At 22.9% G+C, this 24,534-nt stretch overlaps 1 protein-coding gene across 1 annotated transcript; it reads right to left on the reverse strand.

The window, feature by feature from the left end:
* Positions 1 to 897: 897 nt before the first annotated feature.
* Positions 898 to 22,684, reverse strand: LOC129610129 (delta-1-pyrroline-5-carboxylate synthase). Its single transcript, XM_055522517.1, has 13 exons — positions 22,340 to 22,684; positions 14,690 to 14,863; positions 12,278 to 12,421; positions 11,890 to 11,997; positions 10,822 to 10,992; positions 8,998 to 9,186; positions 8,366 to 8,558; positions 5,770 to 6,011; positions 2,518 to 2,617; positions 2,266 to 2,423; positions 1,904 to 2,129; positions 1,517 to 1,795; positions 898 to 1,405 (listed from the first exon to the last, which is right to left on the reverse strand). Exons 1-13 carry the CDS (start codon positions 22,493 to 22,495, stop codon positions 1,143 to 1,145), a joined length of 2,403 nt encoding a protein of 800 aa, XP_055378492.1. The 5' UTR covers positions 22,496 to 22,684; the 3' UTR covers positions 898 to 1,142.
* Positions 22,685 to 24,534: the final 1,850 nt, after the last annotated feature.

A 24,534-nucleotide genomic window follows, 5' to 3' on the forward strand; every position in this document is an offset into this window, starting at 1 on the left:
GATATAGATCTCTTCTAGTAAAATAAGAAACGATCACAAAGCTTTCATTACCCTCAATTATTTAAACATGTTATTGTGGAAGTTGAAGCAAAATCTAACATTACCTAAAATATTTTATTTTTTTTTTCAAAAATTTGGTCTTTCATATACAATTTTCTAATAATGAATAGAAATTGAACTCATAAATCATAAGTTCATATTGTGGCCAAAATTAAGTCAGTAAAACGTGCAAAAATTCTTAATTTACTAAACTTATTTCCTAAGTGATTAAAGTAAAAAAATATAAAATCAATAGATAAGTATTTTTTTGACGATAGACAAAATACTTGTATAAAATCGATTTTTTTTTATTTTCCTTTTTAGATTTGGAACAGAAATTACAGCCCGGATAGGATTTAAAAATTTTAAAAATAATATTTTTAGTAAATAACAGTCGCTCATTTTTAAGTTTTCTAATAGATTTCAGCAATTTTTTTTAAATAATTCAAATATTGGGATATTCATTATTTTACTGATTGAATACCTTACATTACACTACAATAAGTCATGGAAAATTAAAGGCAACATCAAAGCAATTAGCATTTAAAGAAACTAAAAGGCAATATATTCTACTATTGGCTGAGCATTGAAATAAACTTTTAAAACGCATACAAATTAAAAAAGTCTAGGAATTAAATTCATTCTATATATTTAAAATTAAATAGGATTTGAATTGAAAACACAAATAAATTATAATTTAATCCTATTAAAGATAAAGAAAAAGACATTAAAAATTATTATGTGTTTTCCCTTTTTTTATATACAAGATTCATATATAAAATTTATTATTCCTTTTTTTATCTCTTTTGAATAAAAATAAAATTCTTAGTCCCATCTTCCATAAAAAAACAATTAAAATTAATTCTATAATAAATTTTATATTTAGAATTTGGTTTCATTTTTCTAGCTTTTTTTACAAAATGTATTTTATAAAGTATTAAAATAAAATAAAATTTAAAATAGAAAATGGAATACAAAAAAAAAAAGAAACAACAGTTTTATTCATTTAACTAATGGGGAGAAAGATAAAGCTTATTTTTAATTTTTGTTTTTTTTTTTCGTGTTGTTATCCTTTACAGAAACATTAATTAATTAATTACATTCTATTGAATTGGTAATGATTCATGTAAATAATGTTTTGAACCACCATCAGCAAAATCTGTAACAACATGATCTGTTCCTTTTAATACCCATTTTGTTGTTAATAAACCTTCAACACCAACTGGTCCTCTAGCATGTATTCTTGCTGTTGATATACCAACTTCAGCACCTAATCCAAAACGGAAACCATCAGCAAAACGTGAACTTGCATTATGGAAAACGCATGCACTATCAACTGAATTTTGGAATTTTTTAGCTGTACCATCTACAATATTAAAAATATAAAAAAAAAATTATAAAATTTTATATGTATAATCCTTTAATATATTCTTTCTCTTACACTAAGTTTCATTGTATATATTGGAAAATTATTTACCATTTTCAGTTACAATAACATCAGTATGTGCACTACCATATGCATGTATATGATCGATAGCTTCATCTAAATCACCAACAGCTTCAATACAACATTCTAATGCACCATATTCATGTTTCAATTTTTTAGCTAATGGTGGCCCAAATGTTAATTTTTTACTTAATTTTGGTCCAGAATATATTTTAACACCTTCATTTTTAAGCATACTACAAACATCATTAAAGAAACCATTATCTAATAATTGTTCATGTATTAGTAATGTTTCCATTGCATTACAAGCTGTTAATATATATAAAACACAAAATATATAAAACATTTTTATAGATTTTTAAAAATTTTTAATTGATTTTTTAAAATTTTGAAAATTATTTTTATTAGTTTACTTACCAGCTGGATAATCACATTTTGAATCTCTAATAATTCTTAATGCTTTCTTTAAATCTGCATCTTTATCAACATAAACGTGACAGACACCTTCAGCATGTCCCAAAACTGGTATATGTAATGATTGACTTTGTATACTACGTACTAAATCAGATGATCCTCTTGGTATTATTAAATCTATATGATCATCCATTGACAATAAATCGCTAATTTCTTCCCTTGTTGAAACCTTATAAAAATGAAAAATATTCCATTAATAAACAATATCTTTTTTCTTTAGGAACAGGATATTATTATCAAAAGTATGGATGCATGGTATGATTCAACGAAATGATTCAAATCAAACAATAATTTTTTTTTAATACCAATGAAACAGCATTTGTTGCTCCAACTGATCTTAATGCTTCTTTAACAAGTTCCATTAGAGCACGATTACTATGAGCAGCTTCTTTACCACCTTTTAAAAGTAAACCATTTGCAGATGCCATTGCTAAAGCAGCAACTTGTGGCAATGAATCAGGCCCTAATAAATAAAATTATGTAAGTATATACTTTTATGTAGCAACAATTTTCTAAAAACTCAAAAAAAGATTAAGAGTTTATTATTCTTGACTTACTTGACTCAAAAATAACTAAAAGAACACCAATTGGTACTGTAATTTGTTCAAGTTGTAAATTTTCAGCTATTTTTTTTCTACGAAGTACTCTGCCTACATTCTAATAAAAAGAGTGGAAAAAATATTTGATTTTGTATGTATATGTATGTATAAATATATAAAACATTAAAAAATTTAAGATATTAAAGTTTGTCTTCATTTTTCTTTATTTTGTTTTTAAAATGTCAGTAGGTTCTCGTACTATACGAATAAATAAAGTCGTTTCAAGGGTTAACGATAATAATGTCTAATAACTATATATAAGTGCAAGTATATATGCACAAACAAAAAATTCCCTTTAGTCATTCATTATAAATAGGACCGTAGTACATAATATTTTTTATCATCTCATAAATACTTTTTAACAACTTATAACGTTACCCTTAAGTAACCGTACAGCAGTACATAAATTTATTGTTCTAATGCTATAAACATAGTAAAGTTACAAAATAACATTTATATTGTTAAACTCTTCAAAAACTTTTTCGTTTTTCTCTCTTCTTTTTTGTTTTTTTTTTTTATTATGATTATTATAACGTTAAGAGAATTTTGATTGGAAAAGTTTTTTAGGTCTTCTTATTTTACGCCTTGTTTTTTTCTTCATATAATAGAAAACATTGGAAAATTTTTCAATTATCAAAAAGATAAGCGAAAAAAAAACCAATATAATTTATAAATTTTTAAAGTGTCTATTTCAACGACCTGAGGGCAACAACAATAACATAAAAATTTTGTTTTGGTTTTTTTTATTTTCAATATTTTTGATGTTATTTCTTTATTTTTTGGTTATTTAATTATTTTTTATTGCACCTGAAAACATAGTTAACTTTTCATTTTTGATGAAAATTGACAAATCAAATAAAATTGTACCTAAACATTCGAAAGTGTATTAATCTTTTCGGAGAGAATTTAGAGGAACGTCAAATTTTAGCTGAGATTTCAATCAGTGTTAGAAGTCTTTCAAATGATTATATTATGTATGGACTCTCATTAAAAGACAACTAAAAAACTACTCAGAATTGAAAATATTTATATGCATATTGAATTAAAAGAGAAAACATAACTTTTATACAAAAAAAATTGTTTCAAAAAAAAATTATTTCAACTATATTATTCATATATTAAATGTACGCGTTTATACCTATAAGTCCGTTTACAAAGCCTCAAAATTGAAAAATTCGTATTTTATTTTATTAAGCTTGTAATCAAATACACAAGCAATAGAAATGTTGTCTCTCCGAAACTAAGAGATCTTAAGTGTCTCAATTAACTGATCTATAAAACTACTCAATTTAACTGCTTTACCTAATTATAAATGACCCTTTTTTTTTTCTTAATATTCCTCTAAAATGCATGCATACAATTAACATTGGCTTGAAGGAACATTTGTTTTATTGATCAAATATTTAAAAAATTAAGTATAATTTGAAAAGAAAACAAAAGTTAAGTGAAAATTCCTATTGTTTAGCGGAAACTATATACAAAAATAAAATTGTAAATGTATTAAAATAAATGAAAACTAATTTGCGGACTACTCCTCTCCTTATCTAAAATTATCTAAAAATAAAATTTCTTTAAATTTAATAAAAATGAAGAAAAAAGCTAATCAAAAATTTTTAAGTTTTCATAAAGAAGAAATGAAAAGTTTAAATTTAATTTTCCCAAACCTTTTTCATTAAGGCTTTTTTGAGAAAAATTTATTTAAAACAATATCTTAGTAGAAATACAAGAATTATTGCATAATCTCAGAAAGTAATTTTACATTAAACGAGAAATTTTAACTTTAGTATTAACTTATTTATCATAAAAAATAAATGCATCTTAAATGAAAAAGTTTATTTTTCATTAACTCAAAGTTGTATCTAAAAGGTATATTAAGATATCATAGATAGATGTTTGTCAGAATACATTATAAATTTTGGTGTTCATTTTATTCTTTTCTTTTTAAAACTTGTAATTAAATCACCCAAAAATTTTTCATAATAACAGGCAGAAAGAATTTTTTTGTGCACTATTTTAGTTTTAATAAAAAATTCATCATAAGATTTAAAAGGGTGTTATGACTAAAAAACTCTGATGTGGTGACCACATAACCGACCGTATTGTGTATTGTCTAGTTTAGTGAAAGTGTTACAGAAAATTATGAAAATACCTTTTGAATACTTCCTTTCTATTTTAAAGAATTTAGCACCTTTTTAGTTAACATGGGAAGAAAAATGTAAATTTCGCTTTGTGACACCCGAATCCGAAAAATCAAACATCAAATTTCAAGAAATTCCATCAACTAATTTCGAACCCTGATCTTTCAAAAAAATTTATAGACTCATTGTTTTAAAACCACGAATTTAAATATTAAATTTGAAGGAAAGTGGTGAACAAACGCAAAAGTGTAAAATTGACCCGCAAAAATTTCCAGTTCCCAAGGTCTGATATATCTCACAAGTTGATATGCAGTTCGTGCCATAGCTAAAATAAACTCAAATATAAAATTTCATCAAAATCGATTCAGCTGAACTTGAGATACACGCGTGCACACAGACCGACGTCTCTCTAAAATTAGTTTACTTACACATCCCTTCTATGGAAAAGTGCGTTCCTACCGAAAACTCGACATCCAAAATTTGATGCCATCACATAACCTTGTGTTTTTGTGTGCAATTCGGTCGAATACAAAAATCGGGAGGAATGTTTATAATTTATAACTTTGCTTGTTAATAGCATATATGTATATATACAACAATAAATCATATTCATGAATAAGTCTTAAAAAGCAAATTAACTTGTGAGCAGTTAATGTTAATATTTTCCCAAAAAAAATATTTAATTTTCTTTCAATCTTCTCATAGAATGGTGTAAAAATAAATTACAAGAAAGTCTACAAAAAGTTTATAACTGCATTATGTATGTATACTTAAATATTAAGTTATATAATATAGTTTTCATGAAAATGTAGAATAATTTAATTTTTTAAAATTTATTTAAATACCTGAATTAAAAAAAATAATAAAATTTAAAACGACAGGGATTAAAAGCTGCTAAAAGCGATTTCTAAAAAATAATTAAATTATACTGCCATTGTTTTTATCTTCCCACACTTATCGGTCAAAACTATTAAGCTAAGGCAGTATGGAAAATTCTTGAAAGTTGTCCCTCAATTCATTGAAAATACTATCTTTTGAGTGAATAATTCATTCTTAATTAATTCATACTTACATTATGACTAGAATCAGCAATTTGTTTTAATCCAATCGAAAGATTCTTCAATTTTGATGGACTTAATGATAGACGAGCGAGTAATGGTTTTGCTAGTCCACTTTTTTGTGCTTCTTGAATATCCTGATTGTTTGCTGATAAAATGAAATCTTGTTTGGATATTAATAAATCAGCTAAATTAGTAACGGCAAGTGCTCTTTCTTCTGGTGTTAATGTTTGCATCAAACGACTGCCAGCACGAGCTGCAAAAATATTTTTTTGTTTTATTTTATAATACTTAATTTATTGAAATTAAATTAATAGAATTATTAATTGGTTTAAATAAATATTGATGAAAGTTTTAATTTTATTTGCACAAGTAAATTTTATGCAATTTAATTGCACGATTGTACAAAAAATTAATTTCATTGAAGTGTTTATTAAGACATTCATTAAAAATAATTTTGCAAACCAATTAAATTAAATTGCCATATCCATTATTATACCCGTACAGACGTATGTTCGAAGGATCGAAAAAATTTGCCTTACCGTTTGTACCGCTAAGAAAAAATGGTCTAGGATATAGGTATAAGTGAATGTTTTTGATCAGCGTCGAATTCTAAACCAATTTAACCATGTCTGCCCCATAATCAGTTATGGCATATTTGTACTACCACAGGATAATAAATTCGTACGGATATCACACGGTTGACATAGACAACTCTATTTTTTCTCGTTTTTCAATAAATTTAAATTAACTGCTTAGCACCCCGTTAGGTTTTAACATCGAAATACTCAGAAACGGAGCAAATTCATAAAAACATTATACAACAACCCACATTCATTATCGAAACGTCTAAACTGTTAACCTCCTTCTTAAAATTATATTAGCCACATTGTTTTTCAATAAGTATTCTGCTTTTCAACAACCAATTATTTTTTTCTCACCTTTTTATAATTTCCCTACATAAGGTATAATAAAATAAGGAAAAATTCATAATTTATTCTTCAAAATACCCGAAAGATATTATAAAAATAGTTCAAGTTTTATGTAATTTTATAACCATGTTGTGAAAATTCATTAAAGAAAAATTATAATTTCAGAAAAATGAAGTTAAATTTTTTTTTTATAAGTAGTGCTAAAGGATATTTTCTTGTAAAATTCTCTTTAATTACCAAATTTTAAGTGTATGCTTAAACGAATTTGAAAATATTTTCCTCTAATGAAAATACCAATTTTTAAGTAACCATATTCAAAAAAAAGGTTTAGAAACTTGTAAAATTCTATTAAAAATATTAAATTAAAACCAAAAGATAGTACGTAGTAGAAAATATTCATAAAAAATTTTATTTACATTCTTTAATAATAATTTACACTTATTACGTTACTGTGTAAAATATTATGAATGCCAAATATTTTATTAGCAAATTTGGCGAAAAAGAACAAAATTTTTGACTAAAAATTAAAAATATTGAAATATTTTTCACATTCATAATTATACTTTTTCTGAAAATCAAAAACTGCACAAGTGATTTCAACCAAAAAATCAAATTCAAAAACTTTGTCCAATATGCAAATACAAGAGATATGTAAAAGGGTCTTTCTCCATTAAATATTTAAATATGATTTCATTAATAATAAATTTTTGAATTTCATTGAAATTGTTCAAAGGAAAGTAACTATACTTTATCAATTGATGCATAAATTTAGTGAAAGGTAAAATCATAACTTCTAATGTAAATTTCTTTATTAAAATAAATATAAACAATTTCAATAATTATTTAAAAATTTACCAACAATTTTGTTTCATCCTATCAATCAAATGACCATTATATACCTAATATGATGAGGGTGAAATAACAAAACTGAATTTTATAATATTGGTGAAAAATGTCAAAGCCAACATTTAATTACAAAACTTTTGAAAAATATGCTTGTGTGTACATTTAAAAAATAGTATTAAATCAATAGGGAACTGAAAAATAGATGAATCTCAAAATTTGTGGTTAACAAAACTTTTAAAATGATTTTAGGAATAAAATATGTGTATAGGAGCAATTTTCGACGAGAAACTTTTATGTAGTCAAATATGCAAAATTGTAAATTCAAAATGGAATAAGATTTTCCTATATATGAAAGCTATTTATTAAAAAAATGTTGTAATACGTATTATGGAAGTTTTAATATTTATGCGGTTAACCCTAGTAAAATTGTAACTTAAATTCTTGGTTTCAATGTATAATATTGAATAGTATAGAGAAGATGAAAGGATGTATAACGGTCTCTGAGGCATAACAACAAAAAGTCATAGTGTTTCACAAACACTGCAACTAAAATCTCACACTTATTGCAAAACCAACTTAAAATCAAAACATCAAAAATAACTTCTGTTGCATTCTAAAATAGTGATTTGTGAAAATATCAAACAAACGAAGTTTTTTTCTTAAATTTACCTCTTTACATTTATACATTTAGTTTATAAAACTATATTGCAATAAATTCTACTTTATAGGTTTAACAGCAGCACATACATATTTTAATAAAAATTTTTTAAAATATTATTATAAATGACATTTAATCTTAGTTACAAATAAGAAAAAAATGCAATATACTAACCATTTTCTGCCAATATTTCAACTGGTGTTGTGGAACCTTCAACTGTTTCAGTAAAGAATGTACCAACTTTTCTACCACTTATTATAGTTTTAATTGCTTTTTCTTGCAATCCATTACATATCACAACACTTACACCTCTATCTAATGCCCATGTTGCTGCTCTTACTTTAGCATCCATACCACCAGTTCCAACCTACATGTAAATAATAAAAAGTACTACATTCATGAAGCTACAAAGTATGTATAATTTTTCCATGCATATTGATGTAGTAAAAGTAATTTTCAATGTTTTAAAGTAAAAAAAAGCATTTTTTTATATCATCGTTTCATTGGAGAAACCGTCGTCACTATATGAAAATTTTTCGCTTCTTTTTTTGCATTACAAGAAAATTACTTTTACTATATTTCTCTCTTTTTTTCATGACTGTAAAATATCTGCGGTTTTTAATATGAAAATATAACGAACATAAATGAAGAAAAATTAGTATAAAATACGGGCAGCTATATGTTAAAAAATTAACATGTCAGTATCAGAACTTTTTAATAAATTTATTGTTACCACTTTTTTTTTCTACTTAAAATTATTATAAGGCAAAAAAAATAAATAGTATGAACGAAAAATCAATTTTTACCTTTGATTTCTTTCCATATTGAATTGAGTTCATATCATTTGTTGTAAAGGTATGCATTAATTTTGCTCCATCTTCCCATGGGGGTTTATTATAAATACCATCAACATCTGACATTAAAATAAGTAAATCAGATTGTGCTTCGACAGCCAGCAATGCAGCTAAACTATCATTATCTTTTATATTGATGCCCTTAAATTAAATAGAAAAAAATTAATTTAAAATAATCAAAAATGACACATGCAATTTAGCTACCCAATAATCAAAAGTGAAACTTTAAGCAATATTTATAACTTAATATTCTGATAGAAGTTTAAATTTTAATTTAAAACATACTTCGAAAATTTTTTTCGAAAAACACATTCAATAAACTTTCGAATAAAAAATTAGTCAAAATTGAAATTCATTTTGTATACTTTTCAAATTAATGCGGTATAAAATTCCAAGAATTCAATAAGTGTAAACGAATTTTATGTTAAAATATTTTTTATAATAATGTCGAAAAAACGGAGTTTGAGAAATTCAACAAATGTAAAAAAAATTTACTGGGACTAAATGAATGGTTTTGAATCTAGCATATTTTCCCTTAACAATAATTAGGCACAATATTATTAAATACTGTTTTATTTATTTCATTCTTATTGCATACAACTAGGAGACGGGATAAGTTAAAACAAGAAGTATATAGAAATAAAAATGAGCGCGAATATAATGGTGCGATTTTACGGTGAATTCGGCCAGTTAAACATTTAAAAAAATTACCAATCGGAATCACTTTTTAAAGTTATAAAATTTTGAAATGTTCCACGGTTTGTATAAAATAATTTAACAAAAAAATGGTGTTTTCCAAACTTTTTCCGACCGTATATCTTTTAGAGCAAAAGAAACTATATCGGTAAAAATTTTCTACTATACAGAAATAGATTTTTTGCCAAAATTCATTCCGTAATTGAATGTTATGCTTTTTTTCTGCATTTTTCTATAAATGAAATTTTGTACACCGATAAATGGACGGGCAGTTGTCAACAACACTAAACTTGTAAGTATATTTTCCCAAATTTTTGTTGAAAATATGCGAGACAAGTTGCCTCATCAATTCATTTCAGACTATATACATGAAGAAAATAAATGAAACGCGATATCAATGAAGTGTAAAGATAAAACAAACGTGCTGACATTTTCATTCTGACAAATCGAATATTGCATTTAAATGAGAGTATGAGTGTACGTCAAAATCCGAAATCATATTATTATGACGGTTGATTGGCTTTTTTTTTTGCTATTTTTTATAAACAAAAAAATATTTCACGTTTTAATTTTAATCTACCCGTTTTATTTGTCAAAAAATAAATTTTTAATTTTTTTTTTAATTTAAAATTATCATTATTTTTGCTTTTTATTTGTTTTTGTCTAATCTTATGTATTTGTAACCTTTGACATTATTTTAATATTTTTTTTAAACAAATATGTTTACCTATTTCTGAAAATATAGAAATGAGTCTGAATCATAAAATTAAACTAACTGAATCGAAGCTAAATGAAAATTCGATATATTCCGGTGATCAATTAAAATCCAAATCTATCGTCAACTTGAATTATTGAGTAATGCAATTTCAATTTCGGGATTAGCCAATACCGTATCGAAAATAAATAATAATTCCTTTATCTTAATGGAAATTCCTTTTTTATATAATAAATAATAATTCCTTTTCAAGTTTGTAGAATTAATAAAATTATAATTAATAAAATTATTTGAGAAAATTTTTTAAAATTTCACTCTTTAATCTTAAGGGCTTTAATCTTTGAAATGAATATTGTTATAAATACCTTCTTCGATGTTCCAACAGGTACATCTTCATCTAAAATAAACATTGGTGGTGATACAGCATCATTTGTATTAATAATTGGAACAATATTCAAACTAATAAGTTCCGATAATGTGCAGAATAAATTTTTTCGTGTTTCTTCATTGTAGAAATCTGGTTTTGTGACAAGAACCTATTTATAATAAAATAAAAAAAAAATATTACTTAATAAACTGTGTTTGAGAATTGTAAATTTAAATTCTTTCTTAAAAATAAAATTCTCAAATTCATGTTATGTTTAAAGTACAACTCTATACAAGCAGAATAGTAATTACAAAAAATTTTTGGCAATTTAAGTAAATTATATATGCATTAAAACTTATGCAAAATCACAGTTACAACAATATCCTTGAAGAATTTAATTCTATTGTAGCTTCTATTATTATTTTTCACTAAAATAAATGTTCAAATATATTTTTTAATTAAAACATGCACATACATATAATGCATGCATTTCTCTATATATAATTTATACATGTTGCAAAACATTTAAGTTCAATTGTCCTTTACAGACCATAATTCCTTTAATTATAAAATATTATATTGCCCTTATTGTATTAACACTGTAAATTTTATCATTCTATACAAAAATGTATAGGTAGCTATTTATTTCCTTTTTTCATTTTAAAGTCAGTGTAAACATTAAAATTTAACCATCATAAAAACAAAAAAAAAATTATTATTTTATTAGTTTTTATTCACAAAAACATTAATATTATATTTTGTAATAAAAAATCACCGCAATCTTATCACTGACCACAAAAATACTACGTTTTTCTACACTGTTTAAATGTAATAATAATATGTATGTATACCTAACTATTACACATATAATAATATAAATATATACACATAACAACATATAAATATTTTCTCTCATTTTAATTCATTTTCATCCTCGAAATATTCTAGCACTATGATAAATATTCTTACACTATCAAGTACCATTAAACACTATATAAATAAGTATAACTGCAGCAGTACTATATATATACACATATTATGTATATTATTTGTAAAAAAAATTTACCTGTGCAATTTTAACTCCATACTGTGCAAACATAGCATCATATAATGACATTAAACCTGATTGTCCTACAGCAGCAGCAGCTCTTGGTTCTAATAACATTCCGGCATCCTTATGTATGAGTAAATTTAAAAATTTTATTAATTGCATGATATATAATTATGTATATGTTATGTGTGTATAAAAATTGTTTATATAAGATGTGAATGATAACAAAAAAGACAAAAAGATACAAAATATTTAATAATAAAATCTAAAAATTTCATTAACACATAACTTAAGGTAACTATATATCTACTATATACATTACATATTTATATTATAAGTATATAATGTAAAATTATATAAAATGAAAATAAAACATAATTTTTATATCATACATACAATTTACCTGTCTTGTAAGGTCTTTAGGTGATAATGTTTCTCTCATTGAAAGAGACATTAATAATTCTTGGGTAAGTTTTTGTGTTCCAAAAGCAACAGCACCACTAGTTACCATCATAACTTCTCTTCCTTCTAAATGACATTCAGCTACCTACATATACAAATATAAATTAATGTTAAAAATTTTAATATCGTTAAAATATATGAGTATATTAAAATAATTATGAGAGCGATAGTGGTTTTTTTAATACTATATGTTATCGTAAAAAGGATATAATTAAAAAAAGGAATAAAAAAAATAAACTTAATTTTTACTAAAACTATAATTTGTACTTGTGGTTCTTTCTTTTCTGTTGAAAGAAAACCAAATGAATTTCCCCCAATTTTTCATTATAAAAGCATTTATGTGCATACAAGTAAAATGCAAAAACCAAAACTTATTTTCTCTTTATATTTTTTTTATTAATAAAAATTTTTTCTCTTTTCATTTTTCCCGTTTAAATTGAATTAAGAAAACTTAATTTTCCAAAATGAAAGAAATATTTTCCGATGCATTTTTCAAAGAAATTTTTTATTTAAGGTCATCAGGGTTAAAAGAAACAGGAATATTAATAAGTAGGTAAATACAAAATTGAAATTATATTGCCTTGCTAACGATCTTTAAATAATTTAAATAATTAATATTAAAATAGCCATTTTGCTTATAACAAAATGGTATACGCACGTACGTACATACTCACTACAGCATTATGCCTATACTTTCGTCAAGATGTTAAGATTTTTAAAACTTTTGCCTTAAACAAATATAATGTGCTTAACAGACCATTAAGAAGCATATTTTTAAAGCTAAAATTAAATGAATTGAGTAGGAATCTAGCACCACTTAAGTTTTTTTTAGAATATACGATTTTTGAATGAAACTAATTGATATTGCTTTTTTGGAAGTACGAGTATGTACGTTTCTTTGAGAATTTCATACAAAATATGATTATTATAAAATACAAATTTTAGTAGATTTAAGTGAAAATTTCCTACAATATCTAATTAATCAGAAACTATGATTTTTGCATTTAATACGCTACGAATACATCAGTTCAAAAAAATATTTGTACAAAAGTTTGTGCATATTAAAAATAAAAATTACAAGATTTGTTAAGTAGCACATTTCCGCTTACATCTATTTTCATTCTCCTTCTTCTATTCTTAATAATTTAAAGCTTACTTTTGAGTAATAGAACGTTTACTATAACGCTCTTTGTTTCAAAAAACTACTTTGTACCTTGATTAAGTTGAACAGGATAAGTTGAACAGTAATTTTGTTTTATTTAATTTTGCTTTTTTAAGTCGAACAGAAAGTTAAAAGTAATACGAGTAGCTAAATTTTTTTCTAAAATTTTGCATGTGCTCAAGCGCTATATGTAGAAATAAATAGACAAATAAAACTAATTATAAATTTAATAGAATTTTTAATGTAAGTGTAATGAAAAATCATTTCATTTCATAATGAAGAACCACGATTCTTATAATAATTTTATAGTACCTTTGCATAAAATAATTGCAGGAAACGTGCCTGTCATCCTGATTTTTCTACTTCTCTTTTCGTAGTAAATAAAAAGGAGTTTGGTAATAAATAAAAAAAATTAAAAATATTCCAATATTACGGATACCATACGCTTACATAAAACTAAAATTTTTGTTAGTAAAAGAATTTTCTTTGACAGGTAAAGAGTTTTCTTCTTTTATAGAAATTAACAAAAAATCCAATAAACTACATTTACTTTGTCTCTTTCAAAAAGTTTTACATTAAAGGTAAAACAAATAAGTTCTTATAAGAAACTTGTTTCAATAAAAAACAAACGAATTCCTTATTGCGTTATTCTCGTTTTACAGAAGCATGCATATTATTAAATTTTTATGAAGAAAATTTGGAAAAATTAAGGTTAAATTAATTTTCATTTTTTTCTGAAAAATAGAAATTGTATAACATGACTCCTTTTTTCATATAATTATTAAATAATTAAGAAATAAAATTTTTTTTATTAGAAAAAAAGAAAAAGAACTCAATCAGAAATCCACAAACTTTCATCTAAATGCCTTTTTGAGTATTAGAGTATTCGGAGTATTTTTTGAATCGTTGTTTAAAATTTTGAATAAATACATGCATTTACTTTAATTAAGAAACTAACCTTCAATTCGCCAATCCAAATTCACGAGTAATACAAAACTGATACTAAAATAATAGTACACAGGGATTTTTGAAAGAGATTTTTTTTTTTGGGTTTTTCAAATAAACATGAAGACGCTTCGGACTCAACATAATTTTTGATAATATACTCTTAATAGCACAGTAATTATTTTTTTTTAAAATCTCATTTTTTCACAAAATATATACGAAAAAAAAAAATATAAATTAATTTACCTGTTCAACAATTGAAGCTAAACGTCCCAATGCTAATCCATTATTATCTTCTCGAGTTATAACAGCACTACCCAATTTAATAATAATACGTCTTGCATATTTTAATTGATTACGTTCCTTAAATATTTGATGACGTTTATCCAATAAAAAATTTCTTTTCTCGAATGTTGTCGCCTGTTTTCAATATTACAATAAATGAAAAACAAAAAGTAATTAATTATACATTTTTGTTTTTTTTTTAAAACTTATAATAACATAATTTAAATTATTGTGATGCAACGCGTGTACAACTACATATACATTTATATTATAGAGAATTGAAATCAGTTTTTTTTTTAACTTTCTGATATTTTAAAAACTTTTTGTAATTAATCTTTACTTTTTCATTTTATAAAACCAAAGTCAACACAGTAATATGTTAAATCCTGGCACTATAAGATATTTTTATATAAAACTGTAGAAGCCTTTCTTATTATGCGATATAATTGGATCCGTGTATCATATGTTATTCTGAGCAACATTATAAATAGTTTATATTTAATTAAAATAGAAATTATTATTAGCAATTTATTTTTTTCACTATTTTTATAATGGTTTAAGGAACTATTGTAATTTCCACAAAAAAATTAATAGAATTTTAGGTGTATTTTTATCCGAAATACTTATTATATTCAAATTTCCAAAAAAACAAACCCAAATTTTAATAATTTATTTGCTAACATCATTTTTAAAATTTTTGAATTAAATTATATTAGGTATTAATTTTGGAATTTATAGTTACGTACATAATACGAGTATCTTAAAGTACTTACTAGGTTTTACATAATATTATTGAAAATTTTTGAATAAATTTCTATAATTACTAATCGAACAATTATACTGCACTTCTCAAAATAATAATCCATCAAAGATTCTTTTAATCAATTGACACAATCTTTTTTTTAAATGATCACACTGAATTTATATACATATGTATAATTATTATATATATGTATGTGAATTATGAAAAAATAGTATGAATTAACGATCATTTACATCATAAATATTATTATTCATAGCAAATTATTCTTGAGAATAAATGCAAAAATATTGCCTACTTCTGGGATATTCAATTTTCAAAATGAAATTTTTATTACAAATAAAAATGTATAAGAATTCTATCTCAAATTTTCCTCTATAAATTTTATATGTAAATAATAAAAATTTCAATTTTACCTTAAAAGAATCAAAAAAGACACCAATCGAACAAAACAATAATATTTTTTAAATATTACCAATTTATTTTATTAGAAAAATTAAATTGTTACAAATGAAGTAAAAGATCTTTTATATAAGTTTTTAAAGTGATTCAAGTGGTTACGATATAAAAAAAAATAAAAAAAAAAAATTTTCGATTTTAATTAAAGAAAAGGTGTACAAAAGAAAAATTTAAAATAATAAAAGGAAAACTGATTTTCTATTTTCCATTCCTCTTTTATCAATTTCAAGAAAATTTAATTAATTACCTTAATGAAAGGTCAAGCTGTTCAGAATTTTTATGAATTTTGTTTTTACTCGTAACCATAACTTTTCTCAATTTTATTTTCATTTAAAAAAAAATAACAAACAAGTAGATAAACTGTGAAAAAAATGTGCTATGAACAACAACAAAATACAAAAAATTTAATTAATAAAATTGCAAAATGACAACTATACATCATTGTTTTTTTCTGTTTTTCATTTATTTGTACAATTTCGGAAAATTTAAAGAAATTCTTAAATAGTTCGTGGAATTTTTTGTAACCCTTTGAAATTATTTCACATAAAACTAAATTGCGAATTCTATTTTTTAATTTTCTCTTTTTATTTTTACGTTTTCTTGTTATAAAATTAAGACTAACTTCAATATTTTTTTAATAATTTTCACATAAAAAGTAATGAACACATTTTTGAAACCATGGCCATTGTTATAAATAAAATAATTTTAATTAAAAAAGCAAAGCCTTCTTTTTAATATTGAAATGGAATTATATTTAAATTAAATAGACAAAGACGAGGCCTACCCGTCTGCAATTTACAATATTAGATTTGAGAATAGAAATAATTTTTTGAAAATTATTAGAAAATTTAAGCATAGGTATTTAAAGAATAACGTAATAGTACCCAAAAGGGAATGTTAATTGAATCTGAATAAATTTTTAAAACCGAATTTATAAAAATGAAGAGAAAACAATTTAAATGTGCACTAAATTTCTTTTTAAACAACATTTATGATATTCAATATAATTATCATATACCAATGTAGCTAAATTACTATTATCGCTCTTAAATATTAATTATCAAAAATAGTTCCATAAAAACTTTACTATTGTTATAAATGTGAGGTAACTTTCTTACTACTATTTTGATTAATTTTGCTGTTATTTGTAATGAAATACTGTTAACACTATATTTTTATATTAATTTAAGAGAGTTTAGATGGATGCTTAGATATAGACACATAATTTATATATATGTGTCTATATCTATTATATTATATTAATCATTTTATATTAGAATAATAAAATTAACTCTTAATAAATAAAATTGTTATCACAAAATCACAAGTTTATTAATATAGATGTGGGTATTTGTTAACTAATTTAGAATACAAATTAATCTATGTATATGAATAACATTATCTATAAATATATTTACTCAATCTACTCAACATTATTTTTATGTTTGTGAAATATAAACACATATATGTATATACATATATATATACATATACGTATATACAATTAATTAATTAATTGTACAATTGTGCTTGTATATGTACATACTTATAATTGGAATGTATAAATAAAATAAATTATAAAGGCGTATTCATTTCATTATAATGGCGTATTTTATATTAAAACATAAGGTTCATATACACCTGTAAAACTTAGTGTTACTCGAGTTAATTTGAAGAATTTATACATATGTACAGTCATTTATTCCAATATTGTATTTAAAAAGAAACACACACAAATTTAGTTATAACTAAAATTTTTTCAGTATTTCTTGAGCTTTTGTCGCTGTCCACATGCGGGACTTTAAGAAAGGTGGTACCAAAATACGATCATAGAAAATGGGATGAGTTCGTGATGAGGTCTCATGTGGAAATTGCTTGTCTGATGGCATTCAACACGAGACACTGCCCGAGGAAAAATTTGGCTAGGTTGGGATTGCCCTTCAACACAACATGTCGCAGCAACTGTGAAATAGACAAGAAGGAGAACATTTTTCGTTATATCTACGAGTGCCCACCTCTGGTCGGTGCCTGACTATTCACGTGGGTACGCTCAATAACAGCCCTGTGATCACGTGGCAGTGGTAACAAAACGGCACATTTATCCTAATTAGGGTAGTTAAATTTCTGCATTCTGCATTTGACCTCATGCAAATATAGGAGATATATTTACTAAAAAAGATTATATTAAAAATGTTTATTTAAAACATTATATGAAGAATAATTATTGCAAACACTTAATCTATAAACCAATAATTGCAAAGCCTATAACAATAATATGCTTCATATTTTTCATTTAAAAATTATTCTAACTCAAAATTTTTACTCAATACAATATAAATCAAAATGCATAAGTAAATGAAAAAAGTTTTTTTATATTGAAAAATTTTGGAAGTAAGTAAGCAATGAATAAATTTCCTGTCTAGTTTTTAGAATAAATTACAAATTCATTCATTTGAGTAATTTCATTTACCTATATCTTATTACAAGAACCAAATTTCCAAAATATTTTCGTTTTTTAATAAAATTCTTTGAATTTTTAATTATTAAAAAATGTTAAATATTTGGTTAATCTAAATTAAGGTACATGATAAACCTTTACACTTAAAATTACACTTATAGGCAGAAACGAAAGAATTTTAAATTAAATTTTTAATTAAATTGTGGGTAAGTAATGAACTTGAATTATTTTTACAATTAATTTTTGAATTTTAATATTGAATGGAAAAATATTTTCAAAATATTTACACGTCATGTAATAAAAATATTATTTCTATTAAATTCATAATTTTGAAATTTAGCTGAAATTTCCAACTTTTTAATATACAGCTATGTATGTATTTCCAATAAATTTCACTTTATATGCATATGTTAATATTAGTACTAGTAAGATTTTAACTATAAATATATTTAAAATTTTTATGATTGTTAAAAATTTACAGTAAAATTTTAATTAGGATTTACAGATTAAAAAAATAAGTTTACAGATTAAAAAAAATTTACAGTAAAATTTCATTTAAGAGAAATCACTAAATTTCAGTGGAAGTATATTGAAATTTAGTTTTTAAAATCACAAATATTGCAGAATTTTGAATATACTTGTTATATACACTTTAAATAAATATTTTTTAAATATTTAATCTATGTATATGTGTTAATTATTCTTTTAATTTGTCTTAAATCTCTAAGATAATTATTTTTATAAGCTGAAAATTTGTTTTATATTTTACTAATTTACACTATATAAAAGTTATATGAACATGTTAAAAAACTTTATTATATATAGACTATAAATATTATATTATAGTCCTTGAAGATGTACAAACACTGTAGTCGAAATATTGGAATTAATTTACAAGAAAATTTATAAATTAAGCCTAAAATTTATTTAAATGACTTAAGAATTAAAATTGACTGGTGATTCATTTAAAAATACTGTTCAAAATTTTAAACACTGAATAGAAACTAAAATGTACATATGTATATACATAACATTATCGTAAAACACATATTATATGTATAACAAAAATGATTTATGAAAAAAATTTAAATTAAAGAAAGAAATTATTTTAAATCGTAGACAAAATAATTACCATTAAATTTAATTTCAAAAAGAGTTAAATTATAATTAACCTTCATTCTATACATTAATTTCAAAATTTCTAGTATATATAGAATGTATACTTCATATATATACTAATCAAATTGAGTAGCTAAACCTTTAAATTTTATTGTATAACAAATCATTACTATAATTTATATTTATCAGCCTTACACAACGTACTTTCTATTATATGTATAGAGTATATACATATACAAAATTCTAATTATAAAAATTTTTTAATATAAGTCTATATACTTCATTAAAAACCATAAAATAATAATATTTATAATAACATATACACACATTTCATACTCACTGTTAATTGATTATATTAATTTTATTTACTTAAAATTTAATATTGCAAAACATGACATTATTGATAAGGGTGCAGTATAAATAACACTTTATTTACTTCATATCATTATCATTTATAATTTTAATAATAATTAGATTAGTATAATATTTTCAATTGATAATTTAAAAAAAAAAGAAATTTTTATGCATTTGAATTATATTATGAAAATAATGAAAATGGGTTTATAGATTAAATTTTAATAAATTCACAATTATTCCAATGAAATTTTAATGAATGTTATTTGAGAAATAATAAAGTTCAACAAACAGAATTACATATTTTATTTTTTTGAAGTAAAACAATAAATTCAATTTGAAATTGTTATATATATCCCTCTTAACATTCATATAAATTAAAACCCAAATTTTATTAGATTTATCAGGTTTTATAATTAAACACATATGTTAAGTATGTATGTACATAAGTAAGTAAGTAAGTAAGTAATTAGGTTAATAAACTCAATTATAAATTTCTTTTTTATTTTGTCTATATTTGATTAAGACATTTAATTCAATCTTGTCAAATAGCTACAGTTTTAAAAAAAAATTAAAATTAAAAATAAAAATATAATCAGAGTTATTCTAATTGTCTATTCAAAATGTAAGAATGTGTGCAATTTGTATATATACATATATACATAAGTATGTCATATCTCATACAACTTGAAAATATATAATATATTAAGTAAACAGACCGTCCTATCTTCGAAATAAGTATATGTATTTGCTATATAAACAATATATAATATTATGAGTCCCAAAATAATAATTATCATAAGAAAATATATGGTCAGTAGGTCAGATTCTATATAGGAACAATATATATCACAAAAATTCCAAAATAAAAATCTATTTAAAATGTTAGCAAACGTTATATGTATGTAATATATTGTTGTTATATGTATATGTAGCACATGCATACCTATTGAAATATACTGAAATCTTAATTAATTAATTTAAATGCAATGCACGCATTGACTATGTTCCGTTTAAATGTAATTAATTAACATTTTAAAATTATAAGAATCCACGAATCGCGTTCAGTTATAAAGAGTACAGCATCCTGTATAAAAGCGAAGTTAAGAAGAGTGGTATTTACGGATATGAAAATGAGTTCCTGTATATATTTAGATATTTCATAAGTATTTTTGTTAACTCATAAACGTTAAGTTCTTTAACATTTAAGTTAACAGGCTTGTTTTAGCTATTATAATATTATTTAATGTGATCGTATACACTGGCCATTATTAATAACTTCTTTCTAGATAATAATAATAATATTCTAAAATCTAAAACATACTTTCCGCTCATAATGCGATGTAAATATTTATAGAAAAAATTATTCAATTTTTTAAATATAAAGCAAATTTTAATTATGTATTTTGATATAAGCAATTCAAGATCAAGGTAAAATGTTAGATATTTTTCTTATCAAAATAACATTGCCATATTGCTGTTTGATTTTTTTTTTTTTTTTTCAAAACTATATTGTCAGATTATGCTACTGTTTTTTATTAAATTCAACAAAATATGAAATAGTTTGAATGAATAAAATGAAAAGATTAATTAACATTTGATTCTATAATGCTTGGATTTGTTTTTTTTTATACAATTTGTTGTCATAATAAATAAATATAAAAAATAATTTAAATTACATATTGTATAACACAAAATAAAAATATATTTCGTATAATGTATTAAAATTAAAATTGATCTATCATTGCATTGCTATACCATCACATGTGTATAGTAACCACCAATTTGTATAAGAGTTGTCAACCACATTACTTGTATAATAGTTTGGATTGTGTATCTTGGATTACTGTTTTAATCTTTTAGAGTAGTATAAAACATTTAAATAGTTTTATATTTTAAATTAGAACGCAATATCGTAAAAATCAATGTTATATTAATTTACATCATATTGCACTTTATTCACAACTCTTAAACAAATCACAATAATAATTACAATATTCATTTTTATTTTAAATACATAAAAAATATGATTTTTAATATAAAAAAAAATATGACATTATCATTAAGTTTTATAATAATTTTCTATTAATTTTAAATTGATTTTGATAATAATAAAATGACATTTCCAATATATTCATTCATTAATTCATGATAGCTTCGTTGACCTTTTGCTTTATTTTAAAATATACTAGCGCACATACATATGACATATATGTAATATCAAAAATAAAAAAAAAAACAAAATTGTTGTAAATCAAAACCTGTCAATATCTAGTCAATTTTAAATTAATAATTTTAATCAAATTACAAAAATAAAAAGAAAATTACAAAATTTATTACGACTTTAAATTCTATAAATTCTTAATAATTGAATAAATTTAAAAGAAATTCTTACATAATACAAAAAAAAATATTATAAATTTTTTTTTTATTAATCCTTTTTCCCAATATAATGACTTACAGTTTGTCTTGATCCTTGACCATCTGATGATGCACATCGTATTAAAATATTATTAAAATTACTACTAGTAAATGAAATTTTGTTATTTAAATTTTTAATATTTTGCTTATAAATTGAACATCCGGTTGTTTTTAAAATTTTAACAAAACGATTCATTTTGATTTTGTGTTTTTTTTTTATTAAATATATAAATTAAATTGAAAAAAAAAATTATATAAAATATCACTAAATTATAATCGAATTTGTTATCACTACCATCAATTTATTTTAATATTATAATTATTAATTTTAATAATTTATAAAAGATATATTGAATTTAATTGGCAAGTTTACACTATTAATAATTTAAGTGTTATATTATATAACAAAAAATTATAATAATAATTTTTAATCACAGTTCAAAATAGTTAATTTTTTTTTTTTTTATTTTAAAATTGAGATGTTCGTCGACGAAAAGCGTTCAAGTGACTGAAAAGGTCCAAGTTTCTTATATTTTTTTTATAATTTGTCTTAAGTCTCACTTAATTATAATTATTCTATATACGTATAGTATAATATGTATATGTGAATGTTATAAAAAAATTGTATTTGATGTGTCGGTCATTTGAATTATATTTTTATTATTGATAAGAATATAAATTTCATATACTATATAATAGATTCAATTCACTTATCAATTAGTATACACAACATAATATTTACATTCTTATCATATATATTATATACTAACTAATATAATAAGTATGTATATGATGTTTATAGAGTGTGAACATAATATTATTGAATACTAATCTTTTAATAATTGGTATTATTATATATATTTTAATTTTGGTCGTACGAACTAAATTGTTGATATAAATAAAAATAATTAAATTTTTAAAGCATGTACGCATAAATACAATATATATATATACGAGTATATACACAATTTGGTATCACACATTTAGTGTGTGTTATTATAAAATATTTAAATATACATATAATATTTTATTATATTATGTAATGCGAAACTTTATACATAAATTGTGATAAAATTTTCTCATTCAATTTACCTGTTTGTAATTACACCAATTATAACATAATTTTCTTATATAATCTAAATTACATGTGCTCAACATGTGTATGTATATGCATAAGAAAATTTTTTATATTCGCAAAAAATAATTGGAATTTTTTTTTTCTTATGCTTGCATATATTAACGCAATACACATTATATTAGAAAGGAAAATTTAACGTGAATCGTGAAATGAAAATTTAACCAAAACAGTTTTAATTTAGAGCCGCAAATTTTGTAACCACAATTTGCAACTGCAAATTTTGTAGCCGAACTATTGCCGAACTAGAAAATTTTTAGAGTAAAATAACAAAAACGAACTGTGACTGCAGTTTGAACTTAGAACATCAAACATACTGAACCATACTCTTTCCAAATTTTCATTCGCATTTACGGATATACTCGTTTAAATACGATGGACTGCGATTGGTTTTTAAAATTCTGAAATTAAATTTAAAAAAACCTGATTTAGGTATGCATATAGATAAAATTTAGAAAACAATTAATCGTTAAATATTGTCTATAGGCATTCATAGAAGCTTGATCAAAAACTATTTCATATACTATAACTTCATCCACTTTTAAGAAAAATCCTTATACGTTAAAATCATGCCGAAAGTGTATGAAATTTTCCTGAAATATGATATTCTGAAAATAAAACCTACACAACTTTGAATATAACCTGCCCCATATGAAAGAATTAAACTCAAAATAAAACATTTTAAAATCAATATTTACTGCAAATTCATCTATGCATTTAAAATCTATGCTTTAATTAAAAATGGTTTTACAAAAAATATTTATTACAAATAATACATTAAAAGTAGTTAAAATAGTAGTAAAAATAATTACATTTTTGCATGTGTGTGTGTATATAAATAAATCTATATAAAGAATCTTTCTCCATAAAACAAAATACGAGATGGTCTTTGAATAATAATTAGCAGCACTATCATAAATTTCGCTCGTATCCCTGAAATTCGAAACATTACGAATATCATATTGTTAATTCCGAATATTATTAAAATTCTACTTCGAAAATTCGTAATAGAGTAATTACAAATTATGCGTTCATTATAGAGCTCTTAGCAGCTAAGTTCGTAAATCATAGGATTCTACGAATGGAATTCATTATAGGGC

This window comes from Condylostylus longicornis, unplaced genomic scaffold (genome assembly GCF_029603195.1).
Source record: "Condylostylus longicornis isolate FDR11 unplaced genomic scaffold, ASM2960319v2 ptg000044l, whole genome shotgun sequence".
NCBI classification, from domain to species: Eukaryota; Metazoa; Arthropoda; class Insecta; order Diptera; family Dolichopodidae; genus Condylostylus; species Condylostylus longicornis.